The sequence below is a fragment of the Haemaphysalis longicornis genome, unplaced genomic scaffold (genome assembly GCF_048455015.1).
Source record: "Haemaphysalis longicornis isolate Haplotype H1 unplaced genomic scaffold, Haemaphysalis longicornis Haplotype H1 scaffold_5, whole genome shotgun sequence".
NCBI classification, from domain to species: domain Eukaryota; kingdom Metazoa; phylum Arthropoda; class Arachnida; order Ixodida; family Ixodidae; genus Haemaphysalis; species Haemaphysalis longicornis.
Window position 1 is genome coordinate 15,746,313 of NW_027526385.1, and position 19,993 is coordinate 15,766,305.

General features: G+C 50.4%; 1 protein-coding gene across 1 annotated transcript in view; it reads left to right on the top strand.

Annotated features, from left to right (window-relative positions):
- The first annotated feature begins 548 nt into the window (after positions 1–548).
- Positions 549–19,993, top strand: part of LOC144139066 (uncharacterized) — a 29,377-nt gene continuing 9,932 nt past the window's right edge. The window contains exons 1-2 of the mRNA XM_077671552.1: positions 549–708; positions 4,249–4,591. Of these exons, the coding sequence (XP_077527678.1) occupies positions 707–708; positions 4,249–4,591 (345 nt within the window). The 5' untranslated portion in view covers positions 549–706. The remainder of the gene's footprint in view (positions 709–4,248; positions 4,592–19,993) is intronic.

Sequence of the window (19,993 nt, forward strand, 5' to 3'; positions counted from 1 at the left end):
CACCACGCCAGATTGTACATGTCGACTCGTGTCCATTCGTGCTTCTTTTTAGAACCTACTAGTTGCGACTAACCCAAGCAGCAGAGGCCGATTGCCAATGATTGGAAGTCCCATGGGTCCCCCCCATTGTCTTCCGAGCTATCGGCCACTCATCGGTACCTCGGCTAAAAGATTGATTGAGCGTCCTGCAAACGGCGGCGGAAAGTAACGTCACACCGAAAGCTCATCGCAGGCCTAGCTTCAGCTGACGGATAAACGCGCATTTTTTCTACGCACTTGCCGTGCGCGTAGCGAGTCTGAACACGACGGTTAGAGCGGGTGAACAGGCCACAACGCAGGAAAACGTAGTTACCTAAAGAGCCACAGCACCAGGCTATGAAACAAAGCGTACTTAAACTAAAGTGCAGCGTATTCAAAAGAGCGTGAGATATTGTGTTACACGTTCAGTAGGAATGGGTCATTTGTGTGTCTTAACGCAACGGTGTCCGTCGGACTACTTGAGCGTTGTGCCTTTGCGCGTTCTCTTTCTCCGTGGCGGGGCTCGTGAACGGACGCGTCGCTCCGACGTCTGCGTCTCTTGTTGTATTCAAACGGCCGTAGTACTCCGGTGCGTGCCTGTGAGGTGCGTTCTGGAGTCGGTGGCTGAGTTTGAAGTATACCTTGCTGGTGGAATAACATCGTTTGCCTGCTGCGGCCACCGCTGAAAATGTAAGCCACCATTTTATTTTTCCTTGCGCGGTACGGGAGAGCTCGCGGTCGTTCCCGCCAAAACTTCAGCTGTCGTTTATAACAACTGGCGCTCGTGTGTGCTACTTAGCGTTGTTGGTTCTTACGAAGAATTAAATGGTAAAATACATGCACTTCCATTTGTGTGAAGCCAGTTCTAGCTACCCTTTTTCCGGCTTTGTCTTTTCCGAACAAGCGGCCGTGCTCCCATTGCAGGTTCAGGACGTTCAGCATTCGTTCAAGCAAGACTCGTGTGCAGTATAAAAGTTTCGGATGTATTAAGCTGGCTTCATTAAACTCCAGCTATAAATGAAGCTTTAGTTTCATTCTTTTCTTTAGCAACGTAAAGATATTGTCGAGCGACAAAGGTAATTACACTGCCGTTGGGCTTCTCCGTCGGTTCCGTTCGCATATGGCGCGTCTGACGAGGCAGAAGTGAGCGACGGCGACAGCAACTCCGTAGCCAGTTTAATACCCAATCAGTTAGGTTTGTAGCGTCGCTTTAATTGTCGCTTTATTTGGTTATCCCTTAAAATATAACGCATTCAAAGTTCACAATGTTTCTATTCAATTTCCAAGTTGGCATAGATGTCTTGCGCAAAAGAAAACGTGAACGTTCTTGCGTTCTGCACCCATTGTGTAGGGCGTTGCCTTGTAGTCACTGGTTCCGCGTTGTTAGAATACAAGACTTACGCTAATAAAACGTTGACGGCATGACATTTCAGTCGCGATTAATTGTTTATGTGGCTACACTAGTCACAACCAAATTTCACGGAACCGTTGGCGTGTTGCTTTGTCAATTGAATTTTTTTATCATATTACCTTGCGCGTCTGCAATAAGAGTTGTGGGTCTACATTTCACACACTAGTGATTTCACACCCCGCAGCCACCCGCCGCGGTGGCTCAGCGGCTAAGGCGTTGCGCTGCTGAGCACGAGGTCGCGGGTTCGATTCCCGGCTGCGGCGGCCGCTTTTCTGATGGAGGCGAAAAGCAGAAACGCCCGTGTGTACGAGATTTCGGCGCACGATAAAGATCCCCAGGTGGTCAAAATTAATCCGGAGCCCTCCACTACGGCGCGCCTCATCGCCTGTGTTGCGTCGGCGCGTTAAACTCTACAATCAATCAAATCAACACCCCGCAGCCATCCGCGCTCAGCAAACATGCCTTGCCAGCGCCGTCTGCGGACGGCATTAAACAACGCTAGGCATTAAACAATGCTAGAGATCAAGATGGTTCGACTCACCAATTGCATACCGGAGCAGCGGAGCGCTGTGCGTGCGAGCGCGGGTGCAGCCTCCCAGCTCGCCCGGACGCGTCCCTTTGTGGCGCTTTCCCCAGGTCAGGACAAGCGCGCCGAAACGTCCGCGCGCTACCGGATCCCCAAGACTCGAGAGCGTCCTCACGTCATCCGACAACCTACCAGACCTCGCCTTTTGGTGGCGCTAGTATCGAGGAAGAACTGGTTCTCGGGTAAGGCAGAGGGGAAAAGGGTCAACGCCTCAACCAGGGCGACAACAAACCGTCCGGTCGCTGGCGCCCTCCCGTATGGTTCCCGTCGCGTGAGCGAGGCGCGTTGTGCACGCCGGCCGCGATGGGAAGCTAGCCAGAAAGGGGTTCGCGTGGAAGTCACGATCCCCACAGAGTGAAGCCCATTTTCGTTGAAATTCCGGATTGTTTTCTCTTTAAATAATTTCCTGTATAATGGCATGTATAAAGCAGAAATCGGGCCGCGAGGCAACTCATAAAATAGGCATTGGTCACAAGGACTGGCCACAAAGCCAAAAATGTGCATGAAAATAGCGTGAGGTCCACCCATAGGCATTATCATGGCAACATACTTTGCCAAGCGTTGTCCAATATTGGTCTTCCAGAGCTTGTCCAATTGTTGGCTTGTCACCTTTCCCAAGTACCAGCCAATAATTGTGGCCGAGGTATTGCCGAGCTCTGACACATTGGCCACCTAGGATTTGCCATGCTTGGTTTTGGCAATTTCTGCTGCTTGGGAAGCGACCGTCTTGTGCACTCCTCTGCGTTTCTCGTCCTTTTTGCGCGATTACACTTCAACATGAATACCCACCAACTCGCCCAACTACTCATTTGGTTGAAATCTATCGGAACGTTTTGTCACTGTTGTGCTTTGAACGCCGCCACGAAGGCTAGATTCGGCCGCGAACCCTCTGCATATTTTAGGTGCAAAGCATCTCTTGCTCTCGGGTCCGTCGTCCGTCGTCCGTCCATCCACCGGCCCAGGGAGACACCGGCAACAATGCCGCTCCACGAGCCCTTTAAAGGGAAGCGTGCTCGTCTCTGCCGGCCCAGGAAGACACCGGCAACACTGTCGCTCCAGCATATCATGGTCGGGGCTATGTCACTCCCTTGTGGTGGCGCCGTCTACACCCCCACTGCGCAAGCTCGGCTCATCTCGGGCCGGCCCAGGAAGACACCGGTAACACTGTCGCTCCAGGAGCCATTAAAGGCTAAGACACCACCGGGCATTCAGCAAACCAAGCATGCGCAGTGGGGGTGTGGACGGCGCAACAACGACAAGGGAGGGACATAGCCCCGTCGCATCTAATAAAATTACACCATCTTCCCAAAGGGGAACCCTGAGTAGTATGCGAAACAGCCAAGGGCTCAACGCAATTTCCCATTTCGTAGTTCCGGTAAGTGAAAAGTGTGGTAGTTACCATGGAAACCAAACTGTAAATATCAAGGTAGCTACGTTCCTCAACCTAACGGAAACGACGAACTGAAAACTAATGGGCACTTGAATCGACCCCATGGCGGCTTTGCATACTACTCAGGGTTTCTCTACGGGAAGATGGTGTAATTTTTCCTCGAGTATTTATAGTATGCATTTTTAAACTTACGATCGCAAAAATCAAGCAGTCATCTACTTTCAGTTAAAATGACTCTGCTAGTACCAGCTATGTAGTTATGTCGTGCCTCAGATATTGTTTGTTTTATTTGTGCTCACCAATGTTGCCAGGTATAAAGTGTGGTACCAGTTTTAGTTGTTTGGTAACGTTTTGCCTGTATAGCCTTCTCATTTCGAAATTTTAACGTGTGACAGGGGTGTCGGCGGTGGAGAGGAGGAAAATTGTTGGTATAAGCCCGCGGAGAAAATCTGCTGGATCCTAGCCATATGCAGCTTTGCTGTAAAAAGGATGCAGATAACCAATAAAGGCGCCATGATTTATGCACTACACCAAAGTGAACCTTATAAGTAAACCTTATAAGCCACTGGCGTATAGGAACTGTGGCCGAAATGTTCAGTTGATTAGTGGACTGATTGAATAATTTTTTCGGCGATTGGATCATAAACGATTCTAAATATTCTGCTCACAGAGCGAAGCTGCCATTCTTCCTTTACTTGAGTAAGTTACTTCTTGGTGTGTCTGCGTGGGCCTGAGGTGAACGTGGTAGTTTTCGAGGCGTCGTCGAACGCGACCTCAAGAACTAGGCTCGCAACAGCTCCTTTTGTAACAGGAATGGAATAAAACGGGAAACGTCGTTCGCAGGCGGTCGAGCCTTAACGACAGCGAAGACGGCTGTTCCCCCGTCCAGACACCCGACGTTGCCTCCATGGAAACATCGACCACATCGGAGAAAACAAAAAGGAAGCGCAAGCATCACCGCCGGGGTAGCGGCAGCGCGGGCGGTTCCAGGCACTCATCGAGGCTGGCTTCCCTGCAGAGCTCGCTAATCTCGTCGGATGGCAAAGTCAAAGAGACAGCCGCTGGAAGCAAGAGCCCGTCGGAGCTTCTGCCGGTTCCTGTCCGTCTGAGTCGCCGCCCATCGACTGACTCGAAGATTTCGAATCCTTCGAACCGGCCCCCGGGCTACGTGGGTGACGAGCCCAAGGTACGGATTGTTGGGGAGGAGGGGGGTTGGAGTGTTGTAACGCACACCAATCGACAGAATAGAGAATACAGCCGCGGAGTTTATTGGGGTATTGAGGTAAAGAAACAAAAAGGATAGGTTTGGTGTGATGAGCACGCTAAAGTGATCCGCACTAAAGTGTAGTTTTGAGAAAGAGAATGGCGTCTCGTATCAGTTTGGCGGCAGCAGTTCCTATCAGACCCCGCACGGGGCACCTTGAGCAATCATGGTGACGGTACTGGTGATACCGCGGACCCCGAGCCCCCAAACATAAGCTGGATCCAATCGTGGCGATGTGTTTATAGGTGGAGGGTTAGAAACCACGAACGGCGGCCGTCGGAGCCCAGGTCAAGCTCCGGCGGATGGGCTCCCTGTCTGTTCACCAGGGAGGGAGCTCCGGGACCTCTTTGACTACCAGGGTAAGGTCAAAGAAGAAAGTACCCCCGTCTCCCTGCTTTTTCCTATGCCATATGGATAAATCAACCCCCCCCCCCAGACGTGATCGGCCCCCTAAAAGGGGCCGCACCGAAGTATCTTTTCCTTCTTTGCCTTCTATCTCGCTCCAAAAGCCAGATAACTACCCTCGTTTTTTGATCATAGAATCTGTGGACAAATCGAAGCCGGTTTCCTCTCAATCAGTATTTCTTGTTTCTAAATACCTTGAAGGTATCATCGGCAAAACATATGACGCCAAAAAACTCAGAACTGGTGAAGTGCTAGTTGAAGTTAAAACCCAGCAGCAATCCACAATCCTCCTGAAACAAACCCGCATGGCAGATCTGGAGATCAGGGTCACACCCCACCGCAGCCTCAACAGTTGTCAAGGTGTGATCTCTGAGGCAGATCTCCTAACCGAGACAGAGACTGATCTGCTCGAAGGCCTAAAAGAACAAGGCGTGACAGCAGTAAGGCGCATCGTCATCAGGAGAGAGAACAAAGAAATAGCCACCAAACATCTGATCCTGACTTTTGACCGCTGCACACTGCCCGAGCATGTCAACGCAGGTTTCATCCGTTGTTCTGTCCGGCCGTACATCCCGAACCCGAGGCGCTGTTTCAAATGCCAGAGGTTCGGGCATGGTACCAACTCCTGTCGAGGCAGAACAACATGTGCCAAATGCGCCCAGCACGATCATCTATCCGGCAATTGCACTGCAACCAACTTCACATGCCCGAATTGCCAGGGTCCACACGCAGCATACTCTCGCGCTTGTGAAAAGTTTCATCTTGAAAAAAAATCATTAACCTTAAGATAACCGACTAACATCACCTTACCAGAGGCGCGAAAGAGGTTCGCCTCCTTCCCTCTGGGCAGGTACGCCGACGCAGCTCGCCGGGGGTCGGAGCGGCGTTTGGTTTCGGCGGGGTCCCAGTACCGCGAGTCGGACTTGGTCCCGCCTCCGCCCCCCCCCCCCCCCCCCTGGGTTGCCTAGGCAGCCCAACCCGCCTCCGCATCGCTCGCTCACCCAGCAGCGGCTGTGGTGGCAACGTCTGTTGGGGATGCCGCTGCATCCACTGCTTCCTCTCCACCGGCCCAAAGCACACGCAAGGGCACGGAGATGGAGACGGAGGCAGTCGCAGCGACCCCCTCCCCCGCCTCACTGCCTGTACCACCTGTGGTGCTCCCCACGCCTTCGGCACTGGCAGCGCAGGCAAAGAACACCCGAAAGGGTACCACGTCAAGGGGGCCCAGTCCGCTGGGCACCCCCTTGCCATCAGATGACGACATGGACGTCGAGCCCTCCCGGCCTTCATCGCAGCGGAAGGAACGGGCTGCGACGTCCAGGTCAGTAGAGAAGGCCAGAAAACCCCTTCCAAGAGTGCAAGCCCCGAAAGACCCTACATAAATAATCACACTCCAGTAGCTCTAACACATCATAATGGGAAGAGAAAACATAGTTCAATGGAACTGCAGAGGCCTTCTGAATAATCTTGACGATGTGCATGAGATTCTGCATGCCAATCAGCCAAGTTTAATGTGTGTCCAGGAAACACATCTGAATTCCAAACACACAACTTTCTTCAATAGTTACCTGGTATACAGGAAAGACAGGGATGGCTGCACACACTCTTCTGGCGGTGTGAGCATAATAGACCCTATGCAAAATGCGCCCCGCCATCTCACGTCGACTCCGGTAACTAGGTCCGCCATTTTGGTACGGTCGTTTGAAACCGAAACCAATTAGCAAAACATAGAAGGCGGGCATTGACCGCTCTTGGTGATGGACTACAATGCCGGAGCATTGCTTCGTGCCGCAGTGCACGCAATGCGGAAATACCGGTCCAAATAGAGAAAAGGTACGTGAAGTTCCACGCTTTTGAATGAACTTTCTGACGCGAACTATGCCGTCGCGAGCAACCTTTGTGACACCCTCGGCGCGGTGCGCTCGGAGCGAATATTTGTCGTTGGTTCGCTAAGCGCGGGATTCCGTAGTCGCTGTCCGGATGAAAAATACAGCTGCGTTGGAGTTCTGTGGTCCAGCCTTTGTATTCTAAATGAAGCCTGAGAATGCGCCACATATTCACGCGACTGACAGCGGCGCTCGATCGGGAAAACAGTACCACACGTTGCCAAAACTAGGCTGTTTCTTTACTCGTCCCTGTGGCTCTGCGCCCGCTTCTTTTCATTGTTAAATGGTACCGCTTAGCCCCTACACGAGCCTTTATCTTACCTAGGGCTGTAAACAAACTTTTCTTGCCGCACTACGCCGTCACGGCGCTGTTGAAAATTTCCTCTGTGGCGGGCGCGCACGGTATGGGAGTGTGTTGTTGGTTTCTTTTACGTTGCATTTAGCCGCGTGTCGTTGCAGAAGTGGCGTACACTGTTTTATGATGATCTAACAGTGGAAAATTCGAGCTTATGCCCTTGGTTCCCGATTTGCCGGGCTGAAAGGTTTGTTGTTACGTCAAGTTAACTTGGTGCCCATTGTCATTTCAGCCACGATGTACTTACTGTCGAATATTTTGCGACTAAAATACACACTCACTCCTCTAGTTTGTCACATGCTGCATGCATGCCTCCGACGTAATGATAGTGGCCATTGATGTAGGTAGCTGTGACAATTTTCAAGTTTTATTCAAAAAAAAAGAAGAGGGCCTGCAGAGTTGCATCAGGCCGCCGCGCATCAGCTTGAGGGCTTTTGCATTTTTTGTATCCACAGTGAAAACCTTCGTAAATTAAACTACTTCGCTGATTTATAGCGCGTGCATTATAGCAAACTGTGGATATAAATGGAACAAAGGGAAGCATTCGCACACCCCTGCATGCCGCGGTCTAGTAATCCCGACGTTGCTCAGCCTCTGCGTGCTCGCGAGATGACCACGGCGAAATGTGGCATGAATGCTTGCTGGTAGCTCATAGGTGACCCTTCAGGTGCCATGCCAGTCCTTGTTTCTGTCACTGTGCGGGGTGAGGCCAGCAAAACTGGGGCAAAAAACCCATTCCCAAGGCTACCAAGTTTTCTCCCAAGCGCCTGCACGGCACTTTGTTGCTGCTCGCATTGCTCCTGTACTTGACGTGCATCGAACAGACACATTGGCAAGGGAAGGGAGGGGCCATTTTCTTGCGGGCTTCTCCAGTCAATGTCTTGGACACTCGCTGGCTTGATGGCCTGCTGTCTCGGACGTCCCCACTGTTGTGGCAGCTCAGTGCACGCAAGCTCCGGTGGCGCCTCTTAAAACATTCGGCCTGCAAGAGGTCGAGTAGGTGCACAGCAGCCAGGATGTGACTCCATGCTCCACTGCAACCCGCCGGGCACTTGCACGATGCCTCCCCAATCGCCCCACTGTCCGTCTCAAAGGTGAGGCATACAACATAGGGCCGGCCACTTTTCTTGTGGGAGCGAAAGCAGCTGCTGAGCACATGGATGAGGCCCAACCTGCAAGAACAGAGAGAAACAGTAAATATCACTCAGGGAAGGACAGGACTAGTCCGCTACAGTTTATGGTAAAGGGACCGAGCAGAAAACAGTGGCCGCAAGGAACAGACTCAAAATGACCAGATTTTGTGTCTTGCAATTAACACTGTTGCAAGGGCAATAATCTACACCTCAAACAGCAATGATGTCAAAGTTGTTTGTCAAGTTGGAGCGTGCAAGTATCTCTGCATGCTTTGTTAATGCGTTTTCAAGAGAAAGAAGTTTAACATTTAAAAACCTCACCCTGGGTAATGATACCAGTACCCGCATAATCGTGTTCGTCATAACTTACGCAAGCAATATTATGATTATCTGGAACTCACTTCCAGAACCTTTCGAGATAAACAGGTAAACATTCGGGCTATACCGATGACCCACAGAATTTAAAAAATATTCTAGTTCAGTGAGTTCGAGCTAACGAGGTTTTACTGTATTATCTACTTGTGCACACCAAAAACATGCGCTTTAGAAACAAACACAACCACCCCACCGCCAAAAAAGGAAAAAGAAGACACACAAACAGATTTTTGCGGCAGAACTTGAGCAATAAATAATGAGAAAAAAAAGAAAATTCAAGGCGTATGTGCGCTTTTGTAGTTGACTTCGCCGCAAAGCGCGATTGCTTTGCGGCAAACGCGCGGGCGGACGACCGTCACGGAAAACGGCCGCAACCTTTCCGTAAACATCTTCGCCAAAATCATCCCGTAAATTCGATGTACAGCATTTGAAAATACCTAATCTACCCACTAGCGGTACGATCTGGCGATTGTCTATTTCCTCTTTCAGGGTTACTGCAACAAGGTCGCCGCTACGCATTTGCATGGTAAACAACGGTGAACAAAGTGCTATACAAATGCTCATACCGGTTAACTCGCGTCAAGTAAAAAACAAAGAAGGATTTACTTACTGCGAGTCGCACGTGTTTGTCCGCACCGATGAAGGCGAGCAATGCGCCTCGGTGGCTAGGCGGCATGCCCTGCTCCGCTGCCGCTCGGATGGGTCTTTGGCGCGGCACCCCGAGTGGTATGAGTCTTCAGACACAGTCGGCAGCGCAGACAAGTCCTTCGTCCGCAATCCGCGGTCGGGAGCCGGAAAACGCTGTCCAGTTTGAGCGATACCGCGTTACCGTCACCTGCTCTTCCACAGTAAACAATACGAGACTTCCCGATCGGCGCCCGTACCAATATGGCCGACGGTCTCATTTACATCAGTGTTGCTAGATCACCAAGCAATTTCGCATAAGGTCTATTGCCTGCAAATCCTTAGCATTCCACCCCGTCACCTTGAACACCGTCCTTGAGGCTGTAGCCGTCCGCACAATATTATTTAATAGGTTGATAACGGTATGCTCCATCTACATTCCTCCTGATGTAGCACTTACGAGATCTGACTTCGAGGCGCTGGTTGACCAGCTGCCCGAACCATACATCCTAACAGGCGACCTTAATGCTCACAACTCTCTTTGGGGCTCTTCTCGCACGGATGCCCGAGGTCGCCTGATAGAGAAGTTTTTAACATCCTCTGGAGCATGCCTTTCCAACAAGAAACAGCCGACATACCATAACACAGGTCACAACACATACTCACATCTTGACTTGGCTATTGGTTCTGCAATTCTCTTTCCATTTCTTGAATGGGGCGTGGGCACAGACCCATATGGTAGTGACGATTTCCCCACTTCATTAACGCATATAGGTACAGGCCCGAGCAGCCCATCTTCCCATAAAAGGTTTAATGAAGCAAGAGCTAACTGGAATACATTTACAGAGACATCCAAACTACACTACACGTCCATAACACACCTACACGTTGAAGAAGCTACCCAACTGCTCACGGCGCACATCCTCGACGCCGCCGAAAGGTCCATTCCCCACGCCTCTGTTGCCCCGCGAAACCAGCGGAGGCCCTGGTGGAATGAGGACTGTAGGCGGGCGCGAGAGGCCCAGAACAAGGCGTGGGGTATCCTCGGTCGGTACCCCACGTCGAGTAACCTCCTCTTGTTCAAACGGGCCAAGGCGTTCGGAAAACGTGTGCGCCGTGAGGCAAAACGCGATAGTTGGCGTACATTCATAACATCAATTAACTCCTACACAGACACACGGAAAGTATGGACACGAATACGCAAACTCAAGGGACATCAAACACACAGCCTGCCTCTGGTCAGTACAACAGGGGACACACTTGAAGACCAGGCTGACACACTCGCACAACACTTCCAACACGTTTCCAGTTCAGCACACTAGACAAACACCTTCATGAAACACAACTTGTGGCCGAAAAGAAGCCTTTACATGACAATGACAGGTCAGCCATCTCTTATAACTCCGAGTTCACGCTTCATGAGCTGAGGGGTGCTCTGAGCACGTGTACACCCTCAGCTCCAGGCCCAGACAACATTACATATACAATGATACAGAACTTACACACAGACACTCTTGTAACACTTCTTCACCTTTTCAACAAGATATGGCTTTCGGGGCACATTCCAAAGTCTTGGAGGGATGCCATAGTTGTAGCATTCTTGAAAGAAGGGAAGGGCCCTTCTTCACCCGCTAGCTATCGACCCATTGCCCTGACCAGCTGCCTGTGCAAGCTTCTCGAGAAGATGATACCCCGGAGGCTCGTGTACTTTTTGGAGTACAACGGCCTTCTCGAGAGCTGCCAGGCAGGCTTCAGGGCGGGGCGATCCACGAATGATCAACTCGTAGCTCTTGAATCGTATATTAAGGATGCCTTCGTGCATAAACAGTACTGCGTAACTGTGTTTTTCGACCTCGAAAAGGCTTATGATACCGCTTGGCGTGTTGGAATCCTTACTGACCTCAAGTCATTCGGTGTTTCTGGTAATATGTTTAACACTCTTGCTAGTTATTTGTCGGAGAGAACCTTTTGCGTCAGAGTTGGTTCTGCACTGTCAAAGGTACATGTGCAAGAAAATGGCGTACCGCAAGGTGGAGTGTTGAGCTGCACGCTCTTCATAGTTAAGATGAACTCTCTTGGAAAGGCATTGCCACCTACAATCTCTTATTCCATGTATGTCGACGACGTCCAGATATCCTTTAAATCATGTAACATGTCCATCTGCGAACGTCAAGTCCAGCTCGGCGTCAAGAAGCTTGCCGGCTGGGCAGACAAGAATGGTTTTAAAATTATTCCCGGAAAGAGCTCTTGTGTTGTATTCTCCAGGAAGCGTGGGGTCCACCCGGACCCAGACATCACTCTTGCGAATGTGCCAATTCCTGTGAACAAGGAGCACAAGTTTTTAGGCATTTTATTCGACGAAAAACTTACATTCATCCCTCATATCAAACAGCTCAAATGTAAATGCCTAAAAACAATGAATATTCTTAAGGTTCTCTCACATCAATCTTATGGGGCCGACAAACAACTCCTGCTGCGCCTGTACACAGCGTTGGTGGGGTCTCGGCTCGACTACGGCAGTGTCGTGTATGGGTCGGCGACAAAGACCGCACTGAGAATGCTCGACCCAGTGCTGCATCTTGGCCTTCGCCTCTCATGCGGCGCTTTCCGCACTAGCCCTGTCGAAAGCCTTTATGTCGAGTGCGACAAGTGGTGTCTAGGGCATCAGCGGGAGTATGTTGACCTGCTATATGCATCTAAGATTGTATCCCTTACCTACCATCCTTTTAATCCCATCATGAACAATACATCAAACTTGCAACTCTTTTTAAACAGGCCATCCGTTTCCTTACCTTTCTCTCTCAGAGTTAGGGAGGAGGCTTCTGCACTCACGGTCCCTCTTTCAGACACGCACAAGACACCCATCCATAATTTAATTCCACCATGACATCTACATCCTATATCATGCGACCTATCATTCACATTAGTAGAAAAAAATAGGGTACCCAGAAGTGCAATTCTGCAGCACTTCCTGTTCCTGCAGGACAAGTACAGGTGCGCAGAATTCTATAGCGACGCGTCGAAAACTGGTTTTACTGTATCTTGTGAAGCGCACGGACCAAATTTTACCGTAACTAAAACAATGGATTTTCATAGCAGTATTTACACGGCAGAAGCCTATGGCATTTTACTCGTTTCAAACCACATCCTCGAACATAAAATTCCAAAGTCCCTCATCTACACAGATTCTCTAAACCTTGTACAGGCACTGTCATCCGGAAAGTCATCTAAAAACTATGTGATACATGTTCTTTTCAAGGTACTAATGACTGCATATGCCTCAAATCTTCAAATAACTATATGCTGGGTACCAGGTCACTGTGGGATCCCTGGAAATGAGACCGCTGATCAAATGGCTGGCGCTGCTGCTCTCATGACTACAGTTGACATTACAACAGTACCTTACACCGACCTAAAGACACACATCAGACGACAGCTTCGTAACACATGGTAATTACACTGGAGTCAACAAACAGACAACAAACTACACGTAATAAAACAACAACTGGGACGCTACATAACTGACTCACACAACAGATACACCGAAGTCGCCCTGGCTAGGCTGCGGATAGGCCACACACATGCGAAACACTCCCACCTGCTCACTGGAACTTCGGGACCCACGTGTAGCAGGTGTGGAAAGGGCCTATCTGTAGTCCACATACTAATCACATGCAAGGCACTTGACACAACACGACACAAACATTTCCCTGAATTATGCAGACGACACATTCCTTTGCACCCATCATATTTTTTAGCCGACGAACCAATGTTTTCTAGTCAGCGTGTTTTTAAGTTTTTAGCTGAGGTGAACTTTCTGCAGCTCTTGTCATATCACGTGTAATCATCCTGGCCCTATACACCAGCCATCTCTATTGTCTTTTGTTTTGCATCACTTTTACTTTTATTCACATCTTTTAGTATGTACGGTCTCATCACAATTCAGTAACTTCTTCTTTGGCGCTCTTTGCCCATAGTCGGCCTTGCGCCAATAAAATCCAACTATCATCATCATCAGTTCCTATCAGAGACCATGGCAGAGAAATGACGGCAGTGCCTGCAATCGAAGCGAAAATGGAGGAACTCAAGCAGAACTGATCGCAGTGGTTGACACCTTTTTTTAACATCAAAGTGTGTTATTCCGGGATACACCAAGATTTCACTGGTGTCATATCTGTCACGGAAATGACGCCAGTACACTTTTGCCGAAGCGACCCGACAACAGGACGTCGCTCACCAAGCACACCCCCAAGACAGCCGCCGACCCGCCGCAAATCATGCTCAGCAGCATATTTCGCTCCCTTTCGTGTTTTACCGATTCCTGTGACAGAGGAATCAACCACAGTTATTTGCAACAATGCAGCGTCAGCGGTCTAAGGCCATTTCCAACACTTAAACGCGAGATGTAATAATCGTCGGCTACCCGCAGAAAGTGATTTCGTTAGTACTCTACAATTGCTGCAAGTCGCCGGCAGCGAAAGTATGAACACCCGTTGCCAAAGCGATCACGCACGAAAGCGTTGGCCCAAAATAACGCTACGCCTGAAAGTGAAGCCCTCGATGAGGGTACCCAAGAACTCTCCCTACGGAAATGAAGCTAGAATGTGCGACAAAATCTAAAGAATGAATCGTGGAGAAAATCGTTCACAGACTCAGTGAGCGAGAGAAGACACTTAGTTGAAGATTATTACTCTGAAGGACGCAGCGATAGGGCAGAGGATGAAGAAAAAGAAAATCAGCGTTAGCGGCAACCAGTTCTATACGCTGTGGGCGGGAAGGCAAATACGCACTCAACCGTAGGGAAAAGCTAATTTTAGGACGCCGGTGGTGCTCGCAGCGGTAGTAACGTCGATGGTATTAATCACTTGCGTAACAACTGGTGGTTCGCTCACGACAGTGGATGTCTTCTAGGAGCTACAGTGGAAGATATGCGGCGCTACGAGAAGAGAACAAAAATAAAAAAAGTGGCTTTCCCACGGGTAGGGCTCACTACATTGCGCAACTGCGAGGTCAACTTCTATGTTCAACTTCGACTGTCAGAACAACGTCATAAACAAGGTGCTGCGCACGTTGTTTCTGACGTTGTTAACCATTACTTTATCTTTTTCAGTGATAAGGAAAGAAAAGAGAACAAGAACAGCATACTACCGTCCTGCCCCGCCGTAGTATAGCGGGAAATTCACTCATGCGGCAAATATTGTTACGTGGCGACAGCAAAACTTCGACAAACCTTAGTGAGTACTGGTGAAACGTCTATTTACAGTGCGGCAATAGCAAGGCTGAGCCAGGCCACGCCTCTTACAGTTTTTCATCTCCGTCGAGTGAGTGGAGCACAGTGCTAGGCGGCGTTTCCCTTTTAGGCCTAAATCTAGCGAAAACATTTGGATCAGTTTAACGATCGAGATTGCATAATTGAAATTATAGAATAGCGGAAAGGGGAGCAATAGTCAAAGCACATTTAAAACAATTCCGCCGTGTCACGTCTTCCTAATCTCCTCTGCCAGCAACCTAATTGGGCACTGGCAATGACGTGCGATTTCCAAAAAAAAGTGACGTTGTGCAGTTTATGAAGATGTGGAAATGCATTCCTGGCCTTATGAGAGAGAAAAACGGTATTTGGAGACAATTTTAAATTATCATTAATCCAACAAAATGGATAGTTGCTCAACTTGGTGAGTGTTCATATTGAAGTGGTACAGTTTGAACAGGCGAAGTACAGAAGATGAAAGCACGGGACTGGCCGCAGTTTGGAGGGTCCAGGGAACGTCATCTCATCTTTGTGGTGTCAAACTACGGGCCATATGGTCACAAGTGCAGCAGTAGATTCTTAAGCAGTCGGCACCTTCCCTCTCCGCGACTTGTACAGGTCAGCGCAGACGTAAACGCAGCGCGGAAGCGGTGGCTGAACTAAGGCCCCGCCCGCAGGCATCACCGGTGACCGAATCTGCCGCTGTTGAGTTGGACCAAGTTAGGCGAGCTCGGAAACGTGCCTGTGGCGGGCTCTAAAGGGAGGGATAAAATTGTAGGCCGCCTCGGTCTGTCAAAGCATGTCTTTGCGATATAATTCATTGTAATCCGACAACAAAATTGCCCTGGACAATATACAAAGCATATTCACAGAAACTTTTGTTATCCGTAAAAAAAATCCCGTTTCCAACATTATCCTTTTTTAAATGCAGAGCATTTCTTTAACTCACGATGTCACCCGGCGTTGGCGTGCCTCGGCGTCCGCAACAGCCATTCCAGGTGCGCCCTCTCCCCCACTCCTCCTCGCCTGCTCTCCGCTGCTCCTCGCGTGTTCTCTGCGTGCTCGAATCGCGTTCAGCAACAGGTGGGGCGCGCAGGCGTCGTAGTTTGGCGCGGGAGCAACAGTTGTGGCGTGATTGTGACGTAGTCGTGACGTGGTCGTGGCGCGGTCGTGCCGTGATGGGGCGGTTCTCGGCGTTCGCTCTCGCTGTCAATTTCTTTCGAACCAGATAAAATCGGGTATGTGCGGGGCTCCAATTCAGTCATCGCCTGCGCTCTCTTCAGATGCTGTCGTCGGAGTCAGCGTTGTACGGGATGAAATGGAGACCTTCAACCAGTGATGCGACCCAATCCAACACCAACGTCGCAACACCGGTTGATAACGTAACCCAACCTACTTAACGTAACCTAACCTACTTAACGTAACCCAACCTACTTAACGTCGTGCGCCCCCCGAAATTGCTCTGCATTTGACCGTGCCCCTCGCAAGGGGGATGTTTTTTTAGGTTCATGGGTGAACTCTTTCATTGCACTGCTGACAAAATTAAGTACGTTTTTCAATGCTAAATCTTGGTCGCACGATGACGAACCGTTTTGGCTGCGGCCAGGGAATACCAAGCAAAACGTGTGTGGGGTTGGTCCCGCCGTGCTCACGACATGAGACAGAAATGGACACTCCGATAAAAGAGACCCAGAAAAAGTAAAAGCGGTGACTTCAAACGCATGCTCAGGTACACGTAGTAGAAAAGGCTCCTTTCGCCTTATAACTAGGGGGTTGACGAACCTGTGCAGACCATAGGTCGAAAAAAAAAATCTCAATCGAACTCAATCACCATTTTTTTTTCATTTTGGGTTTCTCCCAAGTTATTGCTGCCACTCAGTTCAGGTCTGTTCTTAACCAAGAAAATGCAAAATGCCCATGCGGTAGAAATTCTCTGTGTTAGACAACTGTAAGGAGAATAGTTGCAATCAATGCCTTCTATAACACCTGCCCGTACATAGCGCATATTTGATTTCCTCACTAAAACTGGTGTTATTATTTCTAACGAGCGCCATCTATCAGTTAAGAAAGGTTACAGCTTTTCATTAAACCCTTTGTCGTTGCAATGTCGATGGTTAAGTAAGAAAAAATTAATTAGCTTATGCGTCGACACGCGGAGTTAATAAAAATTCAGTGCCCTTACCATCTGTGAAGAAGGGGGACCAGCGGAGCTGTAGTGCGTAATGTTAGAGTCGTCCTAGCGGCTAATTGTCATTTGTTGTTATGCCGGTTGTTTTGTGGATGAGGAGGTTAAGTTTAACTAACGGAAAAGAAGCGAGGCACGTGACGCCAGACAAGTACAGACTCTCTTCACACAGCAAAATTAGAAAGATACACAAATTATATGAACTAATCTAATCAAACGACTGGATGTCCGACGAAACAAAGTTCTTAACTTAAGAGTTCCCGCTCACATCTGGCACTAGTCGGCTTCAGTGAGCTGTGGCGGTACACTTGCTTGGTGTGATGGCCGTAGGCGCTGTCTCCTTGACATTGGCGCTGACCTCCGCGAAGTCGGGTTCCTCTTTCCCGTGCGCTAGGCTGGGCGCGCGGCCGCGGTGCCCTTGTCGATGCCGGTGCTGCGGCCGATGAGCGAATCAGCCCGGGTGCTCCGTGGCCAGCCTCGGCTGAGCTGCCTCGATCCCAACGGGGAAGATGCGGCTCGTACCGGAGGTTCCCCGAACGTTCTCGTCGGGCAGGTCGCTCCCCGAACCTTGTGGTGTTTTTCCTGGTTCTGGAGCCCAGAGTGACAGTACTTCGTCTCCTGCCTCCCAAAGCCATTGTAGGACTTCTTGCCGTGGGCTCCATTTTGGTAGTTCCTGGCTGGCTGGTTGTCCTGGTTATGGGGCCCAGAGTAAGAGTAGTTGGTCTGGTGCGTCCCAAAGCCACTGTACGATTTCTTGCCCTGGGCTCCATTTTGGTAGTTCCTGGCTGGCTGGCTGTCGTGGTTCTCGGGCCCAGAGTAAGAGTAGTTGGTTTCCTGCCTCCCAAAGCCGTTGTAGGATTACTTGCCCCGGGCTCCATTTTGCTACGTCCTCGCTGGCTGGTTGTCCCGGTTCTGGGGCCCAGTGTAAGAGTAGTTGGTCTCTTGCCTACCAAATGCACTGTAGGATTTCTTGCCCTGGGCTCTATTTTCGTAGCTCCTGGCTGGCTGGTTGTCATGGTTCTGGGTCCCGGAGTGAGCGTAGTTGGTCTCCTGCCTCCCAAAGCCATTGTACGATTTCTTGCCCTGGGCTCCATTCTGGTGGTTCCTGGCTGGCTGGTTGGCCTGGTTATTAGGCCCAGAGTAAGAGTAGTTGGTCTGGTGCGTCCCAAAGCCATCGTACGGTTTCTTGCCCTGGGCTCCATTTTGGTAGTTCCTGGCTAGCTCGTTGTCGTGGTTCTGGGGCCCAGAATAAGAGTAGTAGGCCTCCTGCCTCCCAAAGCCATTGTACGATTTCTTGCCCTGGGCACCATTTTGGTATTTCCTGCATCGCTGGTTGTCCTCGTTCTGGGGCCCAGAGTAATAGTCGTTGATCTCCTGCCTCCCACAGACATTGTAAGATTTCTGGCCCTCGGCTCCATTTTGGTATTTCCTGCCTGGCTGGTTGTCCCGATTCTAGTGCCCAGAGTAAGATTAGTTGGTTTCCTGCCTGCCCAAGCCGCTGTAGGATTTCTCGCCCTGGGCTTCATTTTGGTAGCTCCTGGCTGGCTGGTTGTCTTGGTTCTGGGGCCCGGAGTGAGCGTAGTTGGTCTCCTGCCTCCCAAAGCCATTGTACGATTTCTTGGCCTGGGCTCCATTTTGGTGGATCCTGGCTGCCTGGTTGTCCTGGTTCTGGGGCCCCGAGTGAACTTCGTTTGTCTCTTGCCTACTAAAGCAATGGTAGGATTTCTTGCCTTGGGCTTCATTTTGGTAGTTCCTGGCTGGCAAGTTGTCCTGGTTCAGGGGCCCAGAACAGGAGTAGTAGGCCTCCTGCAAAGCCATTGTAGGTTTTTTTTGCCCTGGGCTCCATTTTGGTATCTCCTTGCTTGCTGGTTGTCCTGGTTCTGAGGCCCACAGTAAGCGTAGTTGGTCTTCTGCCTCCCAAAGCCATTGTAGGATTTCTGGCCATGGGTTTCATTTTGGTATTTCCTGCCTGGCTGGTTGTCCCGGTTCTGGTGCCCAGAGTAAGATTAGTTGGTTTCCTGCCTGCCAAAGCCGCTGTAGGATTTCTCGCCCTGGGCTTCATTTTGGTAGCTCCTGGCTGGCTGGTTGTCTTGGTTCTGGGGCCTGGAGTGAGTGTAGTTGGTCTCCTGCCTCCAAAAGCCATTGTACGATTTCTTGCCCTGGGCTCCATTTTGGTGGTTCCTGGCTGCCTGGTTGTCCTGGTTCTGGGGCCCCTTGTGAACTTAGTTTGCCTCCTGCCTGCCAAAACCAATGTAGGATTTCTCGCCCTGGGCTCCAATTTGGTAGTTAATGGCTGGCTGGTTGTCCTGGTGCTGGGGTCCAGAGTGCGCGTAGTTGGTCTCCCGCCTCCCAAAGCCGTTGTAGGATTTCTTGCCCTGGACTCCTTTTGGTAGTTCCTGGCTGGCTGGTTGTCCTGTTTCTGGGGCCCGGAGTGAGCGTAGGTGGTCTTCTGCCTCACAAAGCCATTGTAGGATTTCTTGCCCTGGGCTCCATTTTGGCAGTTTCTGGCTTGCTGGTTGTCCTTGTTCTCGGGCCCAGAGTAAGATTAGTTGGTTTCCTGCCTGCCAAAGCCGCTGTAGAATTTCTCGCCCTGGGCTTCATTTTGGTAGCTCCTGGCTGGCTGGTTGTCTTGGTTCTGGGGCCTGGAGTGAGCGTAGTTGGTCTCCTGCCTCCCAAAGCCATTGTACGATTTCTTGCCCTGGGCTTCATTTTGGTATTTCCTGCCTGTCTGGTTGTCCCGGTTCTGGTGCCGAGAGTAAGATTAGTTGGTTTCCTGCCTGCCAAAGCCGCTGTAGGATTTGTCGCCGTCGGCTTCATTTTGGTAGTTCCTGGCTGGCTGGTTGTCGTGGTTCTGGGGCTGGAGTGAGCATAGTTTGTCTCCTGCCTCCAAAAGCCGTTGCAGGAATTTTTGCCCTAGGCACCATTTTGGAAGTTCCTGGCTGGCTAGTTGTCCTGGTTCTGGGGCCCAGAGTGCGCAATGTTGGTCTCCTGCCTCCCAAAGCCATTGTAGGTTTTTTTGCCCTGGGCTCCATTTTGGTATCTCCGGCCTGGCTGGTTGTCCTCGTTCTGAGGCCCACAGTAAGCGTAGGTGGTCTTCTGCCTCACAAAGCCAT